This window comes from Neoarius graeffei, chromosome 27 (assembly GCF_027579695.1).
Source record: "Neoarius graeffei isolate fNeoGra1 chromosome 27, fNeoGra1.pri, whole genome shotgun sequence".
NCBI lineage: Eukaryota > Metazoa > Chordata > Actinopteri > Siluriformes > Ariidae > Neoarius > Neoarius graeffei.
Genome location: NC_083595.1, coordinates 46036244 through 46050759, shown reverse-complemented (window position 1 = coordinate 46050759; position 14516 = coordinate 46036244). Strand labels below are relative to the sequence as shown.

Here is a 14516-nt window from a genome sequence, read left to right as displayed (position 1 = left end):
TATGCGATTCAAGAAGGAGCTAATTACGGTCGAGTCCCTGAAATAGGAAAACGTTTCAAATCGACCAATTCGTGCTCAGCCAAGCCTCAGAAGCCCTGCTGAAGTTCCCTCAAGAGAAGTGCACATCCAAAACAGCCCAGCCAATCAGGATTTCTGCTCAGTGTGGCTGCTCCCAAACCCGACTCCAATTAAACACTCCACTGTGATCAGGTTTAAAAATAATACATCACACTTCTCTTTTAAACACAGACAGGAGTTTCACTTTTTTTTTTTTAAGTTTTGATCACACCCTAAACAGTATGCATTTTCAAATTTTGCAAATCAAAACATCGCATGTGTCTTGGTTAAGTTGCCGCAGTTCATTTATTAGCCAAAATATAGACTTTCTTGTACAATTTCGGATCACAATTATGTACATTTTCTTTCTTTACGTTATATATATACACATACAAAACATTGCAACATCGAATCCTCACAAAACAAAAGAAAAGGAAAAAAGAGGAAGGAAAAAAAAACCTCACAGACTACAATTTTTTTTTACAGCATTGCATTAGCAATTATACACAAGGACATGCTTACAAGGTAAGTACACAGGGTGTGTTATTCTTTTTTTCTTTACTTTTTTTAAACATTCCTTACGACAGGTTAAAATGAAGCTTTAGCTATAAAACAGTCTCTTATGAGGGAAATGAAGGGAAAGAAGGGAAGGGGGTTGGAGATAATAACATGGCAGCTTCAGGTTGGTCCTGAGGCCTGAGACACATGGGGGAAGTTCTCAAAGGTTTGGGAACAAGAGAGTGAAAGTTTAAATAGCAAATGAATTATGGTTGTTGAGAAGGATTTTTTTTTAGAATTATTATTATTATTATTATTATTATTATTATTATTATTATTATTATTATTATTATTATTAATTTCGTTTGAATTATTGCCAAACGACGCGTTTGGGATGTTTGAACCCTCCTTATGCACATTGGACATTCAGCTACACAAGAATAATAAAAAAAAAGCGCAAAATATAGAAATGAATATGGAATATGGATGAAACTTGTGTGGCTATCCAATACACAATTACATCAATCAAAAATAAAATTATTATAATAATTAATATTATTATAATTATTATTAACTTGAAAATGAAATTACCAAGCTTGTGTGTGTGTGTGTGTGTGTGTGTGTGTGTGTGTGTGTGTGTGTGTGTGTGTGTGTGTGTGAGACTGTGATAACGGGCTGTGTTGACTTTTTCTCTGCTCCCAAGGCACTAGATCTCTCTGAAATAACAGCAATGACAATAAAATAATCAATCAATCAATCTGAACACCTGATTGTAGGCAGACCATGAGTGAAGGTGTTACTCTGCTCAAGAGTGTGTGTGTGTGTGTGTGTGTGTGTGTGTGTGTGTGTGTGTGTGTGTGTGTGAGAGAGAGACAGAAAACAGCCTTGAAAATCCTAAAGAGTTTTTGATGCTTTTCTTCCCCTCTGTTAAATGCGCATGCTCCTTCTGTATACAAGTGTTCAGCCTATTAAATCTCTGATAGCACGGAGTTTTGTAGAACAATAACAACAACAAAAAAAAATATTGATATAGATCTGTCCTATTTATATTTATATATGCACTGGATAGGAAAAGGAAAACCGTGTTCGTGAGGAACATGTTCACGAGGAGTATTCAAATGCGGGCACAGGCTCAGTGGATCAGTGAGGGGGATGATGTGATGTACCTGTGTGCGCAGTCTCTGAGCTGCCACTGCGCTCTTCCGTGTGCCTGTTGCCGGTGTAGAGCGCAAGGCCGTTGGCTGAAGCCTGATTGGCCAGTCCTAAATAGTGGTTTGAGTTGAGGAGCGCAAGCTGGTGCGCAGAGAACGCACGGCTCGTCCAGTTCTGCAGTTTGCCCACCGGGCATGAAACGAGTCTATGAGGAGGCAGGACGGCCTGGGATGAGCTCCCGTTGACGAGTGGGGATTTCCGGGGATTGTCCGGGCTCGTGGCTGTCTCAGCCAAAGACCAGATCTTAGGTTTTTGCACCGGGGCTGCGTTGTTCTCAGCCGGAGGAGAGTTGGACACCGGGTTGAGTTTGATCTGCGCGCTGCTGGGAGGAGGCTGCGTTTTGAGGTCTAAAGAATGAGGAAGGTGATGGTGATGGTGGTGATGGAGGTGGTGATGGTGGTGGTGGAAGTGATCGGGACGCTCAGGGTCTGCATCCGCGCGCGCGTCTTTGCCCTCTTGGGCCACGGCTTTTAAAAGCTTCGGCTCGGGCCCGGGTAAATCCTCATAGCCGTCCGAGATTTCCGAGTCACAGCTGGCGTCCAGCTTGGAGTCCGAGTGGAGCTCGTCCTGCTCGTCCAGCTCGTCCTTGCTCTCGATGTGCTCCGTGTCGATGTTCTCCAAGTCGATCTCTTCCTCGTCCTCGCGCTTGTCGCCGTCCTCACCTTCGTGGTCGCTGCCGTACACGTTGCCTTCTTCGTCTGTGCGGTTGCGCGGCGTCCAGGTCATCTTGTTCTCCTTCTTCAGTCTCCTCCGGGCGTTGGCGAACCAAGTAGACACCTGGGTGAGGGTCATCTTGGTGATGATGGCCAGCATGATCTTCTCACCCTTGGTAGGATACGGGTTCTTGCGGTGCTCGCTGAGCCAGGCCTTCAGCGTGCTTGTGCTCTCCCTGGTGGCATTTTTGGGTCTGGACGGGTCTCCGAACTGGTACTGACCATAGGGGTAGAAAGCAGGGTGAGGATGAGCAAACGCTGGGTGCTGGACACCTGGACCGTCTTTTAGTTCATACTGAGCTCCCTGAAACACAAGCACAAGAATGTTAGGATGGGAAACAGGCATGAGGGAATGTGCGCTGGAAAACACAACAAATGAAAAAAACAAAAAACAAAACTTTATTTACTGTTAATTTTTTCCCCTAAGTTGCATTACTTTTTTTTTTAGCTCTACTGTAAACATAGAATTTAATTCTGTACTTAGTTTACATAAAGGAATGTAGAGTTAGGTATAAATTTAAAAATAACACATATTGACATATTGAACCACACACACACACACACACACACACACACACACACACACACACACAGAGAAAGAAAGAAAGAGATAGATAGATAGATAGATAGATAGATAGATAGATAGATAGATAGATAGATAGATAGAGATTTAACAGAATTATACATGGTAGCTTGGTATAAACGAGGCAACATATATTTGTATATTTGTTTGTTTGTGTTTGTTTCCTTTCTGATTAATAGCTAATGTTTTGACCACAGAATTCCTTTGAAGATCATTTGCCTACATTATTGCTTGGCAGTCAACACACAGGCCTGTTTCTGTGTAACAAAAACAAGTATTACTGGTTAATTTGTTACAACTAAAACTTTTTTTCTTGCTTCATTTCGTATTTGCCAAACGGTGTCAACAGCAAAGTTCACTACTGTCTTGCAAAACCATGCAACCATAACCTGCAGATTTTTTTTTTTTCCTTTTTGGTGTCGCAAACGCACAACACACAACAAGTAGCATTTAAAAGAGAAGACTTAATAAGAAACGAAGAAGTAGACAGAGAGAAGGAAAAAAATATTTACGTAATCTTTGCATGAGAGGATAACTCACCAACTGACTGAAAATGGACAAGTCGTTTGAATAAGGCAGAAACGCTCCGTAGGTGTGCGCGGCGGTGAAAGGTGATCCGTACATGGTGGAGAGAACATTGGAGAGCGTGCCGGACGGACTGAGCTCGCTCCCGCTGCGCGCGCTGCCGATCCCTTGCCGTTCTTGCGCATATATCGGTCGGATGTACTGGTATCCCAACTGTGGGAAAGACATTGTAGTTGGGGGACGAAGGGGGGAAAAAAAACACCCGACAGCAGTCTGCTGAAATCGCGCACACGCATACACTCTCACACACGCGTGCGCACACACGCGCGCACGCACACACACACACACACACACAACACACACAAATCGCTCTCTCGATGCGCGCTACGATATCCAGTGTACAGTGAGCACAAAAAGTGTAAGGGAAGTCTGTATTTCCTCCGAAAACGGGCCGCGCGTAAACGATCCGCCGGCCGCTTCCCTCCCTCGCTTCCCTATTGATCAGAATGGACTAAGGTCAGGTCCTTACAGATTGCTTTAGATTATTGGGACGCCTTTTGCTCTGATTGACATTTCTAGTCGCCCAGAAGCTCCTCCTATTTCTCAAGTCTCTCCCACACGTTCACTCCTCACTCCCTTCTCTCTCTCTCTCTCTCTCTCTCTCTCGCCCATATCCCCCTCACTTTTTCTTCTTCTTCTTCTTCTTCTTCTTCTTCTTCTTCTTTACCCTTTTCCCTCTCTTGCTGCTCTATTCCGTATGGATAAACGCTCTGACGTCGCGATCTCTTATTTGAAAGAGTTTCAAATCTCATTTTATGGCTCGCCAATCATTTCATTTGTCATTTCTTCGCCGCTTGAGTTCTTCTTCCCCAGTTTCTCGGGCTAATACTCTCTCTCTCTCTCTCTCTCTCTCTCTCTCTCTCTCTCTCTCTCTCTCTCTCTCTTTCATTCTTAGCTAATTCTAATTCATGTCGAGTTATTGTATATAACTTTTTTCAGTTTTTCTTTCTTTGCTTGTTTATTGAATTGTTGTTGTTACTGTCATTTACTTCAATCCTGATCCTCTGTAGGACTTTAGGTGTTTTTTTTTTTTTTTTAAAGATCATTGTGGGAGTCTTGTACGTACGCGGGCGCACGCGTAAAAGTCTAACTGTACAGCTTCAATATCGAGTTTTAATTAATTTCATTCAGACCAAACGTCGATCGAGCTGCTCGGTATCCGCTTTACGTCTTTAATTCAAACATCCACCAGCTGACAAGTTGTCGTTTGACTTCGTAGAGTAAGTTGACAGGAATGGAGAAGCCCGGCGATTAGCGCCTGCGCCCTGAGCGCGTCACAGCGGCAGCTTCACCAGCACACACTGGTGTGGACTGGAGAGCTGTACATTGTGCTGGCTCTACCAGCTGAGAAAACATATTATTATTATTATTATTATTATTATTATTATTATTATTATTATTATTATTACTTCTGCTGTTGATTTTGCACTAATATCATGCACCATATAGGCTACTGACTCTAAAGCTGCTTTGGTTTTCTGCATAATTACAACCTCTCTCATTATGCATGCCTGTGTTTTCTTTTCTTTTTTTCCTCTCCATTATTATTATTATTATTATTATTATTATTATTATTATTATCTTATTTGATCTTGATCATATAAGACCAAGGATTGCCCTACAAAACGATGGCTTTGATAGCCTCCCAAGCCTCCTGTAAATAATGCGGATTAAATCTAAAACAGCACGACGTGAATTGAAATTCCTTGAACCAAGAGATGAAAATATGTCAGGGACTCATCCGTGATTGTTTTACATCTGGACTTGGTATCATCATGTCATCATACCCTTGTGCTCTGTGCTAAGCCTCTGCAAAACAACGGCGCGTTTGAGTGGTCGAGGCTTCAGCTTATTTTACAGAAGAAGCCACAGAAGCTAAAACCTCAGCTATAATAATAATAATAATAATAATAATAATAATAATAATAATAATAATAATAATAATAATAGTGAGAATTAATTCAGGACATAGTGTGCTTAGATTCCCAGGAAAAGCCTTGTACTTCAGTAAAATGCCCTCAATCTGCTTTTAAACTGATGATTATGATTGTATTTATCACAGCAGCGTCTGTTGTGTAATGTGCAGCTCTATAATACCTTCATTCATACCGACTATTCAGTGCGTCCAGGTTTATTTATTTATTTATTTATTTATTTATCAATCATCTCTTCTTTTACCATGTCCGGGCATGTAGACAAAAACGATTCGGGATTTTAGAGGCTTAATACCTAAAACCAGCAGTATCTAATCATGTGCAGGAAACAATAATAATTCCAGACCCAAACCAAACCGGGTTCTTCTGAAACACCCGGCTGACCCACATCACCACTGGGACAAAATCCAGCAGCACTGTGTATCTCAATTTATAGCCGAATTCCTCTGTCAGAAATCTTAGTCCTTCTTTGCAAAACCTGTTCTCAGTGATCAAGTTGCTCTGACTCGGTAGTCACCCGAGTCTCCGGGTAGTCAGCGGTGCGTCCTGGCTGCTCTAGGCGCCCGACAGCACCTCAATCCCGGCAGCCACACGCATCTCCTCCGCGGGAGCCACCAGGGCCCCAAGCGTTGCTGCTGATGCGTTGCTGCTGATTTATTGCCCCAATTCAAACACGTGCACATGAGCTAACTTCACATGGTTCCCCCCCTTCACACCAAGTCGGGAAACTGGTGAGGCCATAAAAGCATTAAGTCGGCCTGCCTTCCCGGCGCCCTCCTACCGCTTAACACTGACTGTTTATTATGGAGTCGATAAAAGATCAATTCGTTAAAATAACGCGCGATGACGAGACAGATAATTTGCGTCACCGATGAAATGTTGTGGCGCGGGAATAATAATAATAATAATAATAATAATAATAATAATAATAATAATATCCAAAAGAAATATTTTGTTAAGGTGCTCTGGAATTAGCTTCAGCCTCTCAGCCAGTCCTAGCAGTAACCAGTTCGGGAAATGAATAGGGCATCAATCTCCGATGTGCTTCTTGAAGGAATAACTTCTCTGACGTCCTTACAGGCAATTATGCAGATGACACCATTTCACCATTCCTCCTTCTCCCAACAAACATCCAAATCAACAACAACAGCGACAACAAAAAGACCCTCAGCTCTCTTTGCGCAATACACACGACCCCGGCGCGCACGCTCGCAAAAAAAAAAAAAAAAAAAAAAAAAATTAAAGGCTTCATCCGGAGGCTCTGCAAATGACACTCCTAAGATCACCTCCACAAAGCCCAGGCGACAGAAAACAAGTAACACACACCTTATCACACATGGAAGTCGTTTATGCGTCTTATCCAAATCGGCTAATTGCAGTGACAAAGGATTTCAAACGAAAACACAATTAATGGGCCTTGATGTGTAAAAGGTTGTTTAGGGCAGGGGAGGAGGAGAAATGCGTGTGTGTGTGTGTGTGTGTGTGTGAGAGAGAGAGAGAGAGAGAGAGAGGCGCTGACTTTCTCAAATCTCATTTTCTTTAACTGCTTTGGCAAACAGACGTTTATTTGATTATCTCCAAAGGGAGACTGGAGTGAAAGGGGGGAGAAAAAAAAAAGCCAAAACAGCTTCGGGAGTTTGTAGAGTTTGTTTGGAATATTTTCAGCTAAGGTTTCATTAAGGGAGATATTAGGTTATAAACTTGACTAAGGTGATTTAGCACGACTTTTTACGCATTTATGGACCATCTGTCGCGCCTCCTGAAATTTAAATACTGTTTAAATATCATAAATATAAATGTCGGCCCAGGATTTTCTCCCTGTAGCCTACCTACCTACACACACACACACACACGCACACACACACACACACACACACACAGTGTAGCCTGTCACACAAATTAATCCGCATTCATTTGTCATGTTTACACAGTGTGAAGTTTCTGTTCAAGCCAACTAAAAGTTATCAGAGCTTATCCTGAAGAAGCCATTAAAGCAGCACATCTCATGCAAGGACAAAAGCAGGCTAATGAATCTATCGAAGTGTAAATACTACACGATACAGGATTAATGCAAACTTCATTGATGAAAACTTCAGAAATTATTTTGTACTCGAAGAATAATACTATTTTAATTACATTAGGCCAATCAGTGGCGCATATATATATATATATATATATATATATATATATATATATATATATATATATATATATATATATATAAACTTTACAAGAAAAGGAAAAATATAGTGCAGACTTTCTCCCAGCTCCCTGGACACGCAGCAAATTGCAAGCAGTCAATGAAGTGCGACTTATTAAAAGTGCTCCAACAAATTTCGTATCGGAAAGCAAGTTTGGTGAGGTGAGGTGAAGGAGCGGCTTCTGGTTTAAACACCGTGACCGTGTTTCAGATCCACAGGTGGCTTAGATTAGGCTTTGTCTCTGCAGGCCACAGCCATTTTCTTAACCTTCACGCCATAGCTGTGCCTCAGGGTTTGCATGATACACCGACTGACCCTGGTGCACAAGCCCAAATGAGCATTACGCACAGCCCCGAAAGGCGGTCAGTTGAAAGGGATGGAGAGTTTTGTGCACGTTGTAGAGATTAACTCTATTCAGGCTGTATCGTCACGTGCACGCATCAGAAACACACTCTGTGTGTGTGTATGTGTGTGTGTGTGTGTGCGGTGGGGGGTAAAAGGGTAATTGATTGCGGCGGTACGAGCGCGCGCGGTGTTGCCTTATTGCGCGTCCCCTTTTCCGGTGTGAATATTTGGATCATGCTTTTTTTTGGGGGGGGGGGTTGCAAAGTTGGGATACTTTAATTTATTTATTGCTTGGTGTTTACCAAGATCTGCACAAGTGCGATTTTTTCCCCTTTCCTGAACAAATCCGGTGAACTTGAACATTTCAAGATGGTGACTTTATTTTATTAATTTTATTATAATGTATAATAGTAAGTGATATTATATTATGGCCTAATAAATTTGGCTAAGACACGCAATAATAATAATAATAATAATAATAATAATAATAATGCAATTGTTTTATATATAAATCTTCTGCGTCAATACCATAAAGCTCTCCATCTGTTGAATAAATCATCATCATCATCATCATCATCATATGAGCGACTCTTAGACACATGCAAGTGTTGTAGCTACATATTAAGCACCCAGCTCTCACTCCTCTCTCCTCTCACTCCTTTCCTCTCTCTCTCTCTCTCTTTCTTTCTTGTCTTCTCTCCTCTCCTCGCTCCTGCCTTCACGAACAGACATTGATTTTACGGTAAAGTCCTTCTACGCAAGGCACTGAGTTCCTGTGGACGGAGATATCACTGTATTACACGGCTCTGGTCCAGGTAACAAGATGAACATTGATTCGGCATTACTGCTGATCGATGGTGAAATAAGCAACTTGTGCGCTGAATTAAAATGCAAGCTTATCTGAACTGCGTAGTGAAAAAAAAAAAAAACACCCAAGGGGCGGAGTTAAGACAGGTGCATACTGCGCATGCGCCACGTCCAGGAACTCCCTCAGGTCCACTTAGACTGACACACTGATTTAGGATAATCATGAGCGTGCATGTGTAAGGCAGATCTCCTCGCCTGAAGAAGTACCTTATGTTCTCAGTGCTAGTTTTAGGCTGAATGAAGACTTGCTAATTGCGTTGATGTTAAACATCATTTGCACACCAGAGCAAAGTGGCTTTTTTCCCCCCCTCTTCTTCCTCTCCACCTTCTGAAGGGATTTGAGCAGTGGCTATGATAGATCTTCATAGCCCGTGTTGAGGTATTGATTCAGACTAGACCTCCCGGCTATTTGTACACTCACTGATATTGAGATCCTGTCCTGGAGCAAGACTAAGCAACTGACACTTCTGACTTACACCGGATGAACTGATCGCCACAATCCAGTCCATACCTGATGTGGTTCAGTCAAGGCCCTGGCTATTTCTGTGCGTATACAAAAACATCTATGAGTTTGGTGGCGTCCTGAATGATACGGAATGAAAAGGGGACATCTGCTGCCATGCTATCTTGACCGTATATTGGTGCGACTCCATGACGAGACATGGTTTTTACCTTAAAGGGGGGAAAATACACTGAATGAGTTGCATATTAATATTTATAATTAATATGATCTTCAGTGGGCGGCACGGTGGTGTAGCGGTTAGTGCTATCGCCTCACAGCAAGAAGGCGAGGGCCTTTCTGTGCGGAGTTTGCATGTTCTCCCCGTGTCCGCGTGGGTTTCCTCCGGGTGCTCCGGTTTCCCCCACAGTCCAAAGACATGCAGGTTAGGTTAACTGGTGACTCTAAATTGAGCGTAGGTGTGAATGTGAGTGTGAATGGTTGTCTGTGTCTATGTGTCAGCCCTGTGATGACCTGGCGACTTGTCCAGGGTGTACCCCGCCTTTCGCCCGCAGTCAGCTGGGATAGGCTCCAGCTTGCCTGCACTGTAAAACCCGATAAGGTCACTGAGCTCAAAAATTTTATTGAAACCGATTACGTAAAAATTTTTGAGGTAAGTAACTTAAATTTTTTAAGGTAAGATTTCTTAAAAATTACAATTAAGTGTAACTATAGTGTAATTTTTAAGAAATCTTACCTTAAAAAATTTAAGTTACTTACCTCAAAAATTTTTACGTAATCGGCTTCAATAAAATTTTTGAGCTTAGTGACCTTATCGGGTTTTACAGTGTGCGACCCTGTAGAACAGGATAAAGCGGCTACAGATAATGAGATGAGATGATCTTCAGTGGAGTCCATGATTTGTTTGGCGATGAAATTCTGAGGTTTTTTTATATGCAAAGTAGTGGTGGCAGGAGCACTTACCTAAATTTTTCATCAAATATCTGCCTCAGGAAATTGATGCAGCAGCGCTTTAGTACTTTAGTCTGTCCAGCTCTCTCACTGACTCATCAGTACTCTGTGCAAAACCAAATCAGCATCCAACGCTTCAGTTTTCATGCTAATTCCACCATCAACACCATCACATTCGTCGTCTCACAGATCAATAACTATCTGAGCCAAGTCTCTGTTATAACTCAGTCCAAGTGCATCGTAATGCTGCATTGCATTCTGGAGCTTGGAGTCCAGTGTTAGCTCTCTCCACTATTTCTACACTGGATTGCTCATTAATCTGATGGTGGGCGAGGAAAGATGCTCTGCCTCATTTGTTTTTACAAGCTAAGAGCGAAACTTGTCCATTATTTCGACTTTTTGTGGAAAGAAGGCCATGAATTAGCAAAAGAATTGCGACACGTATCTCAAATATTTCAATATGAATGTATTTAATGTGTTTCAACACAGAGTTACTCAGTGAAATATACACAAATAATATAGATATTTCCCCTTTGATATGTGGAGAGCTCAATAAACACATGATGGGGGGTATAAAAGAAGAAGATAGTGTGATATCATCCTTTCTTTAACCAGCTCTCTGACACAGAGATCTTCAGATGCGCACAGAAGCTCTGACAACATTTAAAGAAATGATCAGTGTATAGACATAGAGTCTTGAATGTCTTGTATGTGAGTGATGATGTAAATTGAGTTTATCTCATCTCATCTCATTATCTCTAGCCGCTTTATCCTTCTACAGGGCCGCAGGCAAGCTGGAGCCTATCCCAGCTGACTACGGGCGAAAGGCGGGGTACACCCTGGACGAGTCGCCAGGTCATCACAGGGCTGACACATAGACACAGACAACCATTCACACTCACATTCACACCTATGGTCAATTTAGAGTCACCAGTTAACCTAACCTGCATGTCTTTGGACTGTGGGGGAAACCGGAGCACCCGGAGGAAACCCACGCGGACACGGGGAGAACATGCAAACTCCACACAGAAAGGCCCTCGCCGGCCCCGGGGCTCGAACCCAGGACCTTCTTGCTGTGAGGCGACAGCGCTAACCACTACACCACCGTGCCGCCCTAAATTGAGTTTATATTGAATATAAAATTTATGAACAACAGTGTCAATACTGGAAGTCTAACAAAAATAAAAATAATGTAAATGTATTATTATTATTATTATTATTATTATTATTATTTTTTCACAATTTCTGTTGTCCTCAGTAGCTTATAGACTTTATCGGTAAACGTTACCTTATTTATAATGATGCTGATATTATTATTTTTTATTAGGGTTACAGAAGCATAAAAAAACAAAGCTCATCCAATACACGAAGGTCTTTGCTTGAATATTACAAGACCAGTCTCCTTTGTTTGTCCCCCAACAGTAACTGTTTGTCGATTTCACTCTCACAGTTGACTCATGAAATGGAGCCAGTGTTAACCCTCTTTGTGTGTGTGTGTCAGTGTGTGAGCTCACGTGTGCCTGAGGGCATTTGTTTTCCACCCAGTGTGCACTGGAGCAGTGCTGGACTCAGCTGGTAGGTCACCCCTCTCCCACTTCATAATGATTAAACACAGGCGCTCCCCTAATTCCCCTTTCATAAACACCCATGATACACACACACGCGCACACAGAGAGAAAGAGAGAGAGAGAGAGAGAGAGAGAGAGAGAGAGAGATGGCTTGATCCGGAGAACAATAACAGGCTCATCATCGATGGTCACGCCCCACGTTTATCACCTGCCCCTCCTGAAACATCTTGTGCCCTCCTGCGTCTCTTCCCCTTCTGTTAATAGATGTGGATCCACTCAGTTTGGCCAAATCAGCATTGCCATGTGCTGCCTCGCCACATTCGATTGGTTCGTTCCTGTTTGGATGCTGTAGATTATGGACCGAGGGAGTCATTAGGGGCACACTGAGCACAAAATCAAAAGATTTGGAGGAGAAATGGGAAAGAGATATTATATAAAAAGCATGGAATTGATCAAAAATTTACATTGATGTCAGCCTCTGTGGGTATTTTTACCTTTATATCAAAATTGGAAATTTTATATGCCATGTTACACATGTATGTATTCAACACACACACACACACACACACACACACACACACACACACATATATATATATGTAATGTAATTAATTATTCATTGATGTATAATTTATGCATTAGTTGCTTTGTAATTATATTTACTGATACATAAATACATACAATTTATTATTATTATTATTATTATTATTATTATTATTATTATTATTATTATTATTATTATTATATTAAATAAAACATTTGTGCCCGAACAATGTGCAAAAATAAATGTGAGCAAAAAGCAAATAAAAAAGCAAGCAAGCAAGCAAACAAACAGACAACAACTCAAGGGCTATTTGAGGTGGAAACTTCTATCTATCTATCTATCTATCTATCTATCTATCTATCTATCTATCTATCTATCCGATCTTTCTCACCTCATATAGCACATTTTATTGTGCACATCATGAGGACAAAATAGATGTTTTATTTAACAGGACAAAATACTGTTCATGATAATAAATTGTATGCATTTATGTTTAAATAAATATGTACAAGATCTTTGTGAAGCAGTGTGCTTGCACCACTGATGAGGGACCATCAGAAGCCCAAAACATCCCGCTTCTATGGAAACCTGAATTACACCAAAGTACACCGCAGTTTCCTTCGGGATTCTTCACACTTTATTATTTTGCACTCATCCATACATATAAATCTTAACCTCAAGAATATTTCATGTACACTCTAAAAAGTCATTCAGAGGACCTTTAGCCAATACTTAAATAAATGTGTTGTTGTGAGAAAAAAAAAAATAAGTTCCATGATATTGTCAGACTTTTTGTTCCTAACTGTTATTTTATTGAGTCCTACTGACACAAAAAGTAGAACTGTTGCTTCAACACACTATCATGACTTAACTGAACTGAAAATCTATCATTCAACAATAACGGACAAAATTCAAGTCGCGGTAACTTAATTACATTTGTTTGCAACTTAATTTCTTTACACTTGGCTTGAATTTCTCCGAACACTTCACATGCCTGGACAAGTTCGAATGGCTGCAGACTGAGGAAAAAGCCAAGCAACACAAAGCACGTTTTTTCTCAAACAAGGTGAGCATTATATGGTTACAAACACATTTTCTTTGTGACTCCAATGATGTTATGTGGGTAGTTTTTGCTCTTGACGGTGATGTGATTAGCAACACACTGCCTGTTTTGTGACTGTGTTGAATGTCGGTAGACACATAAGTTAGACACCGTGTGCCAGTTAGCTTTTTGTAAACCTGCTATTGTCCAACAAACAAACAGGTGCTCTTAATCTAACATTCAGTGAAAGGGGGTAATTTTATGCTTAAAACAGTTCTGCAGTTCTGTTGTTTATTTGTAGTTCTGGCATGTGTACTTTGCAATGTTCCTCTAGCAAAATGGGAACAAGACATCTACTAACATCAAGCTAAATAACGTTAGCTAGGGAGCGGGGGGGGTGCGTGCCGCGATATACAATCTCCCGTTTTTTATTTTGTTGGGGGGTGCGCGCCGCGATATAGGTACAATCTCCCGTTTTTATTTTGTTGAATAATGTTACTGTTGGGCGGCACGGTGGTGTAGTGGTTAGCGCTGTCGCCTCACAGCAAGAAGGTCCTGGGTTCGAGCCCCGTGGCCGGCGAGGGCCTTTCTGTGTGGAGTTTGCATGTTCTCCCCGTGTCCGCGTGGGTTTCCTCCGGGTGCTCCGGTTTCCCCCACAGTCCAAAGACATGCAGGATAGGTTAACTGGTGACTCTAAATTGAGCGTAGGTGTGAATGTGAGTGTGAATGGTTGTCTGTGTCTATGTGTCAGCCCTGTGATGACCTGGCGACTTGTCCAGGGTGTACCCCGCCTTTCGCCCATAGTCAGCTGGGATAGGCTCCAGCTTGCCTGCGACCCTGTAGAAGGATAAAGCGGCTAGAGATAATGAGATGAGATGAGATGTTACTGTTTGGGGCATAGGCTGTACTAGTATTTTTGCTCTATGGATTGATACTGTATAGATAAATGTCCACTA

At 41.7% G+C, this 14516-nt stretch overlaps 1 protein-coding gene across 1 annotated transcript; it reads right to left on the bottom strand.

The window, feature by feature from the left end:
• Positions 1 to 344: 344 nt before the first annotated feature.
• Positions 345 to 4265, bottom strand: irx3a (iroquois homeobox 3a). The gene is made up of 4 exons (XM_060911159.1): positions 3604 to 4265; positions 1722 to 2784; positions 1232 to 1271; positions 345 to 774 (listed from the first exon to the last, which is right to left on the bottom strand). The coding sequence occupies exons 1-4, from the start codon at positions 3814 to 3816 to the stop codon at positions 678 to 680; spliced, it is 1413 nt and encodes a 470-aa protein (XP_060767142.1). The 5' UTR covers positions 3817 to 4265; the 3' UTR covers positions 345 to 677.
• Positions 4266 to 14516: the final 10251 nt, after the last annotated feature.

Bases quoted from the DNA above. Each gene is read 5' to 3' on its own strand.
- irx3a (XM_060911159.1), bottom strand. From the start codon at position 3,816: ATGTCTTTCCCACAGTTGGGATACCAGTACATCCGACCGATATATGCG. The intron at 1,272-1,721 runs GTACATCACATC...CTGTTATTTCAG, and splicing joins CTCAGAGACTGCGCACACAG to AGAGATCTAGTGCCTTGGGA. The intron at 775-1,231 runs GCCCGTTATCAC...CAAACCTTTGAG, and splicing joins GCAGAGAAAAAGTCAACACA to AACTTCCCCCATGTGTCTCA.